At 30.2% G+C, this 12,893-nt stretch overlaps 1 protein-coding gene across 1 annotated transcript in view; it reads left to right on the forward strand.

Moving 5' to 3' along the window:
- Nucleotides 1–12,893, forward strand: part of LOC143222551 (uncharacterized) — a 78,321-nt gene that overhangs the window by 22,687 nt on the left and 42,741 nt on the right. Inside the window, exons 7-11 of the mRNA XM_076449187.1 lie at nt 4,463–4,756; nt 7,414–7,449; nt 9,159–9,284; nt 10,120–10,350; nt 11,030–11,083. Coding sequence (XP_076305302.1) covers nt 4,463–4,756; nt 7,414–7,449; nt 9,159–9,284; nt 10,120–10,350; nt 11,030–11,083 — 741 coding nt within the window. The remainder of the gene's footprint in view (nt 1–4,462; nt 4,757–7,413; nt 7,450–9,158; nt 9,285–10,119; nt 10,351–11,029; nt 11,084–12,893) is intronic.

The raw sequence follows: 12,893 nt of genomic DNA on the forward strand, positions 1-12,893 counted from the left end.
TTGTCCCATCTCCCTTGGTGACGCTCTTCCATGGTCTTGAGGTCCTGATGGAACCGCTTGCCTTGCTCGTCACTTACAGCTCCTGGGTTCTCAGGGAATCTATCAAGATGACTGTACAGGTAATGGAGTTTGACACTCATGTTACATCCAAGATTGCGAAAAGCTGACAACATATTCGCTACAAGGGTTTCATAGTTGTCAGCTTTTTTTATTGCCGAAAGTTTGCCATCACCGCCACAAATGAAAGCCATGCAGTCCTTTCCGTGTCGTTCATTTTTCTGGCAAATTCTTGATCACGCACAAGTGCACGAATCTGTGGTCCATCAAAAACACCTGCCTTGATCTTCTCGAAGGACAAACCAGGGAGCACAGAAAATATGTGTTGTAATCATTCACCGTCAGTATTCAACGCCTTCATAAACTGTTTCATCAAGCCCAGCTTGATATGGAGAGGAGGAAATGTGATCTTTCTCGACTGACAATTGGATCGTTGACAATATTTGGCATACCCGCCTTCAGAGTCTCAATGTATGGGCCACTCCTTCTGGTTCCAGTGCTTTTCTCGAGCTCGGATGTCCCACATGCAAAGATAGCAGGGGTACTTTGTAAATCCTCTTTGTTGACCTAGGAGGAAATTAACCATTTTGAGGTCCACACAAATTGTCCAGTTGTGCTCGTGGTATTTTAGTAGGTCAATCACAGTCTTAATGTCATTATATTCCTCTCGTAAATACACAGAGTGTCCAATTGGAACAGCTGCACAGACATCGGCATTATGAAGTAGAACGCACTTCAAACTTTGCTTAGAACAATCTAGAAATAATCGCCAGTCATTTGGATGGTATACTGGCATCCCTAATTCCTGGAGAAGACCTGAGATATTATGACAATAAACAAACATATTCTCCTCTGTAAAAAATGGCACAAAAGCCTGTTCCCGATTTTAGAAGTATGACACTTTAGTTGTATGGCTCAGCTGATTTTTTCTTGCATCCTGGAAGCTAACACTTCAGCTGCATTTTTGGAGAGACCCAAATCACGCACAAGGTCATTCAACTCTGGCTGGCTAAACTGTTGAGGAGTTAATGACTGTGGGGTCTCATAAGAAGGATCGCCAGATTCTGAAAGTATTTCTTGAGTTTCACCAGCAGTCTCTTGCTCTTGGTCACTACCCACATCTTCAGATGGAAGAAATCCTTTAAAACTGGGATTGGGAGCTCTTCAGAGTGCAGAGCAGGTCGGATTGCTGAGGGGATACTAGGATATGAGATTTTGTGTCTGTTTTTCTTGCCAATGCCCTTTGTATTGACCAGACAAAATAGCAGTCAGTTGTGTGGTCCATCGGTTCTTGCCAGGTCATGGGAATTCGAAAGGTAAACCCTTACGTTTCCCTTTTGTCCAGTCACGCAGCATTTCCTCGCAGTTATGACACACAGTATGTGAAGCCCATTTCTTGTCTTGGTCACCAAGAGCAAGTCCAAAGTACACTTTATAAGCACGCCTCACAAACGATGTTATATTACGCCTTTGACGAATAAGCGTGAAGCATCCACAAATATAACAGAAAGCGTCCGGCTTGTTCTCACATTGACGTCTCCTTGTAGCCATGATCAGATCTGAAACAAACTCTAAACAATTTTAATATCTCTGTTGATAACATAAACGTGTAAGTAATTAACATGTAGAATGAAAAACTTAAAATTGCATTAAAACTAGAGCATGTAGAGCTGAACCGTTTTCATATTTGAATTTAGCATGTCACAAAGGATAAGAATGAGTAAAAAAATCTTATGCAACTGAGATTTCGAAAAAAATTGTTGACCTGTGTTATTATTGTTTTTTTCATTGAAATAAATAACATTGTATGAGTATTTTTATTTTAAGGAAAACACTTAATTGTAAAATATGTATAAAGTTTTGAAATTGCCCTACCTCTTACAGTTATAGGTATTTCAATTCTTATATATCTTGTAAGTAATGCTAAATTTGTACTAAAAGTTCACCAGTCTTTTATGTCTCTCAATTTGGACCTTTTCTTCCTTTCATTTAATTTGTACTATATTCTCATGTACTGTTCACTAATAACAACTACAAATAATAATGTTCCATATGTACGTTTTCCTTTTTCTCTTTAATAATTGTGCTTTGGTTTTTATTATACTTTATTTTTTCCCATTTTTCTTTTCATTTATGATGCAAATATTGTTCTTGGTTTTGTCCCTTTTTTTGGTATAATTTTTCTTGAGTGTGTCATCAGTTATCTTTTACACTTCTCCTTTGTTGTTTTGAGAAATTCTTATATGTTTTGAATTTTGTTTTTCACATTTTAATTGGTGTTTATACTCAGTGGTGTTTTTTACATTCTTTTAAAATTTCAGCTCTTAAGGTTTTTTATTGTGTGCAAAAAAACAGTTTACCTAAGCTCCATTGTGAGGCTTCATTTAGTAAATCTTCAGACTGAAAGTTTCTTTTGTTGTTTATATTTATTTTATATAAAGAAAGTTTATACAACCATTTTCTTTTATTTCTATTATAAATTTTTAAGTATTTAAAAAAGCAAATTATTTTCAATTCATTTAAATGCATGTGGAATATCATACTAACTAATATATCTCCACCAGAGAAGTAGTGAAATTATAACAGTACAAGCAAAAATACCAATTCCCAGTGACCAGAAATGCTTAAGTTAATCTGTTAGTATGAATTATTTAATACTTGTAAAAAGTTAATTGTGTTAAATTATTGGTTCATTAGAACAAAAAAACTCTGAGCTACTTATACCATCCACTGCAAAAAGTAACAGTTTAGCAGTTCAATCATACTAAGAGTCACTCAACATATGGTAAATCTATTTTTTTGTTCTTTAAGTTGTGTCACATTTTGAGATGTGAATGGTAGTGTGATTAATTCCAAACAATTTACTGTATAATATCCTGCTTGAAAAATGAAATTTGACATCAAAATTATTCATGTTTGTTTTCCCATCATTCGAAAAGCGAATGTTGAGTTTTGTCTGTGTGCACAACTTTTCAACTGAAAGACGGTCACCATGGTTCACAATATACATAAATAATAAATTTTAACAAAATATTGTAATTGGTAACTTAACATTACTTTATTATATGATCTAATTTTGTTGAACTTCCTTATTTTAGCTTTCATTTTACTATGTAAGATATTTTTTTCTTTAAATGGCATTAACAGTTATAGTGAAGTACTTTCAAGAGCTAATAAATAGATGTTTTGGGCACCACCTTTTTCCAACAGAGACATTTCAGATACCATACACTGCATTTTTATACATATTAATACTATTTTTCTTAAAAATAGAAAATTAAGTAAAATATGTATAGAAAATAATGATCTGTAGTACTTACAATATTATGAATATTTTTTACTTCTGCATTGTACTTCCTAACCCTTGTTGAATTTTACACATGGAAGGGGTAGATAAGTTAATTTTTGTAGACTTTATATATAGATTTTTAGATGCCAAAAAATTATGAATTAAGATTTTGATACTGAAAAACTACTTTAATTTACCTGTCTTTTAAATAAGCTATATGGAGGGATAAAAACATTTTCTTTCTTTTCCAACTACTACTTGATCGTCACCCTATAAACTCTCCAAATGATATGATGACTTTCCCTGCATTAATAATTTAAAAAGAATGATAGTATTATGCAGTTAAATATAAGCATTTTTGATTGGATATAAACATGTACATTGACAAAATACATATGGCTTTTAAATCCCATTTTAAGTTGTACAGAAAAGGGTACCCAGCAGAATAGAATTAAGCCCAATTTCCTTATCCTTTTACCTGTGGTCATCTATGCTTTGATACATATGCCATTGATTTTTATGCATTCTTTTTCATTGCTTCTATATCATTCTCCATTCTTATCAAATTTTTCTCCCTCAACCATCTGCATCACATGAAGGGATACTGTATACTCACACCGGTTTCTTTCCTTTCTATTCCTCATCTGTGTTCTTGTTGGATCCTGTGTTTATGTGCTTCATTGTTATTTGACCTGCACTTTTCCCATTCATAGCTCCCATTCCATTTTTTCAATTACTTCTTCCTTTCATGTTTTTTCACCCTTTTCCCTCTCTAGATAGCTTTATCTGCTTATCTGTTTTGCATATTCTTAATTGGATGGGAATTCACATTAGTCATTAAAATAAACTTATATTGTGAAACTGCAAGATTAAGCTTGTACACAGAAATATTTGTTCAGAGCAAAGTTAAATACACCATCTTGCATTTTATATAACAAAAAACAACAATTAAAAGACTGAGGCTTGCCATAGACCTACCTAAGGTGAAAAGTTTAAACAGAACAATGCTCATTAGTGTTACTGGCTAGAATTTTTTAAAGAGATGCGATGAATTATTATGTTATATATTCCATTCTGTTTTTATCAACATCATCATTTACTAGTTTATTTTTTTAGGTATCTATATCTTACTGACTGTGAAAGGTCCTTGGAGCAAAGTTGGCTACAAATATGGTGCTGTACAGTTCACAGACCTAGTCTATCTTATAAATTATAACTCAGTAAATGAAGAGAAAATTGTAAATAAATTAAAGCATTGTAAACCTTATCCACCACCTGGACCTTACCCACCAACTATACCTTATCCACCTTTGCCACATGAATCTTGTCCTCCTTCAGGCCCTTTTTGTCCAAAATGTTTGGATACAGTAACAGAGGACTTGAAAAATATTATTTGCAGTGTTTTTATTAGTGAGTATTGGTCACTTTATATGTTATAGTTGCTATTAATATATTTGTTAGAATTAATTATATAATCATTTTTTTCACTACAAAAGGAATTCAGTTCTTCTTAAAATTAAATCTCATATTGATGTTTAATAACAAATCTTAACAGTTTTGATTTTGTTGTTTTACTGTTATTATATACACTGCTGGCCAAAATCTTAAGGCCAGTGAACATGAAAAAAAAAATATGCATTTTGCATTGTTAGACTCAACCACTTATTTGAGTAGAGTTTTGAAAGATGAAAATAAGAAAAGGGAAATAAAAATAAAAAAACGTTCTTAGCATTTAATAGGGAAAATGTGAACACTATGAAATTAGCCTAAATACTAGCTGGTCAAAAGTTTAAGACCATATTGAAATGAAGCATTAATTGGTAAACATGTAACAAAATTTATTCATTTGTGTTCAAGCATTAGCATTGTTAGCATCTCCCACTGACATCTCCTGTGTTACATTGGGTAAAAACATGGCAAACTCTTAAAAAGTTGACAGAGTTTGAACGTGGCTGAATTATTGAGCTGCAAAAGCAAGGTCTCTCTCAACGGGCAATCGCTGGTGAGATTGGGCATAGTAAAACTGCTGTTGCAACTTTCTTAAAAGACCCCGAGGGATACAGAACGAGAATTTTCAGTGGTCGGCCCGAGAAAATTTCGCCAGCGTTGAGCAGGAGGATTGAGCAAACCAGATTAAGGCCCTTATGGATGCAAAATGCAGCTCAAGAACAATAAGACAGCATCTCTAAGAGAACAGCTTTAAAAACTGTAAACATCTTCAAAGCCACGCCTCCTTCCACACCACAAAACAGCTCAGTTAAACTTTGCTGAGAAGCAGCACTAAACATGGGATGTAGGAAAATGGAAGAAGGTTTTGTTCTTTGATGAAAAAATTTAACCTGGATGGTCCAGATGGCTTCCAACATTACTGGCATGATAAGGATATCCCACTGGAGTCATTTTCTGCACAACACAGTGGAGGGGCCATCATGATCTGGGGTGCTTTCTCCTTCCATGGAGCAATGGAGCTTCAGGTTATACAGGAGCATCAAACAGCAGCTGGCTACATTGGCATGTTGGAGAGAGCAACCTTGTTGACTGAAGGCCCTCGCTTGTGTGGAAATGACTGGATCTTTCAGCAGGACAATGCTGCATACCACAATGCTCGCAGGACAAAGGACTTTTTCATGGCAAATAATGTGATTCTTTTGGACCATCCAGCATGTTCGCCCGAACTTAACCCTATTGAAAATGTTTGGGAGTGGATGGCAAGAGAAGTCTATAGAAATGGACATCAATTCCAAACAGTGCATGAACTTCACCACTTGGAATAACATTCCAGCCAACCTTCTGCAAACTCTTATATCGACCATGCCAAAGCAAATGTTTGCAGTTATTCACAATGACAGCCATGCAACTCGCTACTGAGACCTCTTGTTGGGCATTTCCTACCCTGTTTAGGACTTCTTTTTGGTATGGTCTTAAACTTTTGACCAGCTAGTATTTAGGCTAATTTTGTAGTGTTCACATTTTCCCTATTAAATGCTAAAAAGGTTTTTTATTTTTATTTTCCCTTTTCTTATTTTCATCTTTTGAAGCTCTACTCAAATAAGTGGTTGAGTCTAGCAATGCAAAATACATATTTTTTCTTTATGTTCATTGGCCTTAAGATTTTGGCTAGCAGTGTATCACACCAATATTTTGCTTTTAAAATAAACTTATAATAGATTTATTACAACCTACTTCAATTTGTTTCACCTATTTATTTTGTAAATAAAATGGGTAAATTTTGTATTGCTTCATTTTGGTGTGGTGTTCAAAATTTGAAGTTAATGTGATAAGTATAATGTCTTTTTCTTGACTTGTTTTTTAAATAAATCAATATTCTTGTCTTTAGTTTCTCATACACATATACATAGTGAATTGCATGAGGTGCAAAACAATATATGTAAATTATCGTTTTTTCATATGAGAATCTAAACTCAAGAAAAATGTTTTTATTATGTTCACAACTTTAAAGCCCATGTTATAATGATAACGTAAATAAAAGAATTCTATCTTTAAAGAAAGAAAGAATATAATGCAATCTGCAGTTTGAAAGTATGAAAAAAGGTACTGATAAAACATTAGTTGATTTTCCTTTTCAGCTTCAAACTGCAAAAAAATAAAAGCATAAACTTATTTTTTGTGTCAAACAGTTTTATGAAATTTTAACATAGTATTTAAGTATTTTTGTATAATTAAATTTGTCTTCTTAGTAATTTATTTAGAAATAGTGCATAATAATATCATAATTACTATTTTTTAATTATTTCAGAAAAAAGAGAAAAATAAATTAGCTCTTTTATTACAATGTAAGTGATTATAACTACAGCTGTGATATGTAAACATAAACTAACAAACTCTTGGATTTTTTAAGATAAATAATAGGTTTTATATTTGTTTGTGGTACATGCAATACCCATTAAACAAACTTCTTTTTAAAGATAAGTAACAAAAACTTAGGGATTAGAATAATAGATGTCATTAGACCCTTGTTTTTTTTAACCAAATAACTAGTAAATTGATAGAATTGTTGTGACAAAGTTACATTTCTATGTATGTCAACATTCATTTAACCATTTCAGTTCATAAAAGTCTGTGGAAAAAAATTCATGTTGGAGGTAAGCTTCAGTCTCTAATATACTTTATTAGTAAACTATGTAATTATACCTTTTTATTTTAAAGCATTTTTAGAAAGTCAAACATAGCAAAACTTTTTTAACATTGATAAATAATAACAGTAATGTGTGTTTTAGCTGATGATTATCTAATTGATCAATTCTTCAATATTTTTATCATTTTAAGATGGCTCTTAAGTCTTAATTTTAGATGTAATTATTAGTCTTTCAGAGTATGTTGTATTAACTGTCTGAGACAATGTATTTTTAGAACTTCAACCTTCTAGAATTCAGAAGTAAATAATGAATTAATACAGATACTAAAGCTTCACATAATATTCATGTATTTTGACCTATATATCAAAGATGAATCATTTCCACAAGCTGAGCATTAGTTACTTAGGTTTGTAATTTAGAAACTATATATTTTATAGTTTAGCATAAATTTTTTGCATCAAGAACTTATTGGTCCATCTCCATCTCTAGCTATACCATACTTTAAACTAAATTAAAACTATTCATAAATAAATCTTTAAAAAATCTTAAAGTCGGACCTTATTATTCAAATACTTATCAAGCTTTCTCATAAATTCATTTAAATTTATTGCCTATATAACATCCAAAGACAACCTATTTCAAAGGCTAACCACACTGTCACAAAAATAAAACTGTTTTAGCTGAAAATGACTTCTACCCTGCCAAAATTTATACTTGTGTTTCCTAATTCTATTGTGCTTACTGTTAAGTATCAAAAATATATAATGCATCAACATTATCAATTACTTTTACAATCTTAAACACCTCGATCAGATCCCCTTAATTCTTTTTTTTGTTTTTATTTGTTTTTTATGTCCTCTTTTTAGTATGAAATGCATCTTTAATTTGTGATGACAAGAAACCTTTTGAAGTAAATAGGCATTCACAAGATGGCTAGTATGGGTATAAGAAAGTGTTGCAATCTCTCTTTGTTAACCTGAAGATAACCTAAGCAGGTCAAAATATTATTCTGTACTTTATTTTAATTAAAGTTATAATACCCATACCAGCTTTCTTGAGAATACATTATTGCATCTTTAAATATTAAGAAATCCCATTTTTAAAAATCTACATGTCATGTAGCACTGCTATATACTAAATTTTCACTGTATTCATTAGTTTGACAATTGGCACATGCTATTGTAATAAATTTACAACTTTTAGATATAAATTTGCGATATCTAGAAATGCTGGCAAAAGTACATCTAAGGAATTATAATAAGAACTGATCAGTCATTATTTCCAGAATACACTGAGCCTGCGCGTTCCTAATTTACTTTGTGTATTTTCTAGAAAAAACTTACTAGGCATTTGAAATTTAAAGTTCTTAAAATTTCCAGTTATTTTAAAAGCTTTGAAATAATTACTTGAAACCATTTTGTAGGGCTACTTTCTTTATTTTAAACAATAAATTTTAGTTAATTTTAGATAGCTTCTGACAAAGTTTATTACAAGATATTGAGCTAAGAAAGATAAATTCTGGAGATGTAGATCACTATTTTATTTATGCATGTAAATGTTTAATTTTTATTACAATTTAAGAATTACAGAAAGTAGCACAAGTATTTCTTTTTCTGTCATTATTGGGTGCCATATTTTAGCAATAAAATTTCCACCATATATAATTAATTTTTGAAATTGATATGTTTTTCTGATCATATTAATTTACTTTTCAGACTATGGAAGTTTCTGTGGAACCCTTGAAATTGAAAAAATATATCATAGCAAGCATAGTAATCCTTCAGAAGAGATTCTTAGTATGAAAGGCCATTGTGTATGTAACCAAATTCCTAAAGAAGATGGTATGTTTGCAGATGATTAAATCTCTTTGTAATGCTTTGATATAGTTTCAATATAGTTTCATTCATAAGAGATACTTTTATTGTAGTTAGTATTGTGTTTTTTTTAATGTCAGACAATGTAGGTTTAATTTAGATTTTGATCTGTCATCTGATCTTTTGAGTAGCAGAGCAAGTCGTTCAAAATGAAATGCATTTTATGTAAAAGAAACGTGAGAAGTAAAGACTATTTAAAACTTGACCTAGTAAGTGTTTAAAGTAGGGATGTAAGTGCCAGTTTGCATACTGTAAGAAAATGTGAAAATATATTTGTCTGCAGTGACTTTATAATTATAGCATCAGTAGGTTTCATCTTGAGTCACAGCCCTTGTCCTCTTGAAACACAAACCTGTAATGTATCCACCTCCAAATACTAATATCTTCATCAAATCATTTTAAACACTACATCTAACATAATATTACTAACTATTTTCAGCTAGCAAATTTTTATCTTACAATATCATTTATAACATTAGAGAATTAGAGAATATCAGTTTTGTTAGTCTGTCACTACTTTGTCAATAAAACAATATTAATGAATTATAATTGCTAAACTGCATTTATTGGTATTATAATACTTTAGTTAACATTTCTGATAAACTTGAAAACAACTTGTGCTTTATAGTTTTTTCATGCAATAGTAAATAATTCTTCACAAAATTCTTAAAATACAAGATATACCAGTCATTATTTAATGTGTGTGTTTGTGCATTTTTATTTTTGTGTCATAATTACTTTCTTTAGTATTATTCCTTTCTTTGATATTTTCATGTACTTGAATCAACTTTTTTTTTTACAGGAGGAAAATTGATTATTATTTTCAAAGGAAAATATGATAGTGATAGCCTCTATATTCTTCCATACAATTATGAGAATGAAAAATATATTGAAAATGCTTTAATTAACTGTGTAAGTTCAGATTCTCATCTCCCAAAACCACTTGGCTGTCCTGCTAAACACCATTCTTGCCCAAACTGTTACCATTCATTGACAAATGAAGTGCTGGATAAAATGTGCTCCTTCTTTGTAGGTTAGTTTAGAAATAATTTTGTTTATATTAGATATTGTTATAAAACTCTTGATTTAGTCATCACCTACACTTTCTTTCAGTGTGAAAGCTAATAACCCTTTATAAATCCAGATACTTTAATGTTCATTTTTCATAATAACCAATTATACTTTCCTAAAACTGAGCTTAGTGTAAATAACAAACACACCATCAACTGCATTAAATATCAACTTAGAAAAGAATGCTTTTGAAAAAAAAGATTATTACAAGCTGTATAACAGTTGTTGTTGTCAATATGAAATTATTAATTTTGTATTTAGGGGATTGAAATGTTTTTAAAGCCTTCTGTATTTTTTCACATTTAAATCTGTTTTATTTCTAACTAACTGTGCATTTTGTTATTATTTTTAAATTTCTTCAGCTTGCACATGTATCTTTCTGTATCTTTTGCTTGATTTTGATATACAGTATCAGAATAACAAGCTATAATAATTTATTACTCCATAAGTATGTTATTAAAGTAATGAAAATGTTATCAATTTGAAATTGCATTGTAATGAAGTTAAATCAATAACTGTAAGCAAAAACAGTTAATCTCACTTGTTAACAATATTCTAGTATTCTGTAAAATGAGCTAGGATAAAATACTTTCCCCTTTAAAAATCTTATTGTAACTGTACTTTACCTTTTTTTAACATAGTACTTGAAGTGAGATTTCAATTTGGAAGCAAGTACTTGGGAGATGAAATTGCAGGTAAGAATTATATTATACTTTTTTGTATTGGGTGGTTTAAGCATTGAAGTTTCATGAACTAAGGGATATGTGCCTAAGTTATGTATGATACAATCTCAGAGATGCTGATTTGATGTTATTTGATCATTATATATGTATATTTTAGGACTGTAATAAAAATATAATAAATCAGTATAATATAATTAAGTCAAGTGTTATTACAGACAAAATTAAAGATTGTGCCATACCATACTTTCTTCAGTAATTGCAATATCATAACATTGGTGGTGTATTAAACATATTTTACACTTTTTAGTTTTATTGCAGTCACGAAATCAGAAGAAACATATGATATTATATTTGGTCTTCAAGTTTATTAATTTTGTAAAACTGAAGTATCTGACAAATTTGACCAAGTTTTCCAGCATAAAAGTAAATTTTTTTTCTTAACATTGCCCTAAGTATCTAAATATTGGAGGAATATTAATTAAATTTTATATCTTTTAATGTCATTGAAATCTTAATATCAGAATTAACTTCTAAGGTCAGTTTTTGTCTTCAAGTTTATTAACTTGGAAGAAACTTATGTATCTGACAAATTTGGCCAAGTTTTTCAAGAGAAGATTAAACCTTTTTCTTAATTTCTAAGTTTTTTGCTGAAATATTATATTTATACAACTATTAAATATAATGATTTGAAGTTTGTACTAAGCTCTTTCTTTGTTGAAATCTTAAAATACATGAATAATTTCAGTATCAAAGATTTTCGAAAGTTTTGTTGAATAATGTACAATTTATATTTGCAATATCGTATTTCTGATGTACCATTACATTTGCTGTCAGAGAATATATATAACGAATACAACTATCAAGGTAATTTTTCTTTTACAATATGTGTCTTTTGTAGAGGCTGTGTTGCAATTGAACTTAATTTGTACTCACTGTTTTGCTCAGAAGTTTATGGTTCTTATTAATTTAACATATTTCATGATCAAAAACATAATGTAGTGATGTTTATCACTAATTAGGTAATTAGTTAATTATCATGTAGCTCTATATTAGATGTTCTATTAAAAGTAAATATGATGAAAAAAGTTATAGAGTTCAACAACTATTTTGTTTTCCTAAATGCTTTTTTGGAATGTGAGAAAGTTGCATAAAGTGTACACTTTGAAGCTGTAAACAACAATATTAGTTAAAAGAAACAGAAAATAACAAGTTGAGTAATATTGCAGTTGAACAAAGTAAACATTTTTTGTTATATTTTTTTCAAAGATGTACTTTTATTGTTTTGCCTCTCAAATGGTTTGTGACAGTAACATGTAATAAATTCAGCCTGTAATGAATTTTATTGCCCTCTCCTGTTCTTTCTAATTAGGAATGATAATCTTTTGATTTCCATTTATGTTACTTATAAAAATATTACCCTATTACAAACAGTGTAAAAAAGTATATTATTTTATATTGTGAAATTATACTGCAGTAACAACTGGAATTTGTTGAAATTAAAAAACGATATATAATCCATAAATACTAATATTTTAGTACAAAAATCTTTTATATTTTCTAAACAGGGTGAATAAAAGATAACTTAAATAAGAAACTGAAAAAAAACATTTAAATAAAAAAAAAATTAAATTTATGTTAACAGCTATTCAGGAAAATCTTAGCTATAGCTATAATTCTTAGAAATATAGGAAAGTCAGCTCTTGGTGTAGTATAAAAGCATACCGTGCATTTCACAGATTTTAGTATAGAAATTTTCAAATACAGTTATCTTTTGTATCTTAGTATAATTTTCACATTAAACATGATCAAGAATGTTATTGAG

This window comes from Tachypleus tridentatus, chromosome 8, assembly GCF_004210375.1.
Source record: "Tachypleus tridentatus isolate NWPU-2018 chromosome 8, ASM421037v1, whole genome shotgun sequence".
Taxonomy (NCBI): Eukaryota; Metazoa; Arthropoda; class Merostomata; order Xiphosura; family Limulidae; genus Tachypleus; species Tachypleus tridentatus.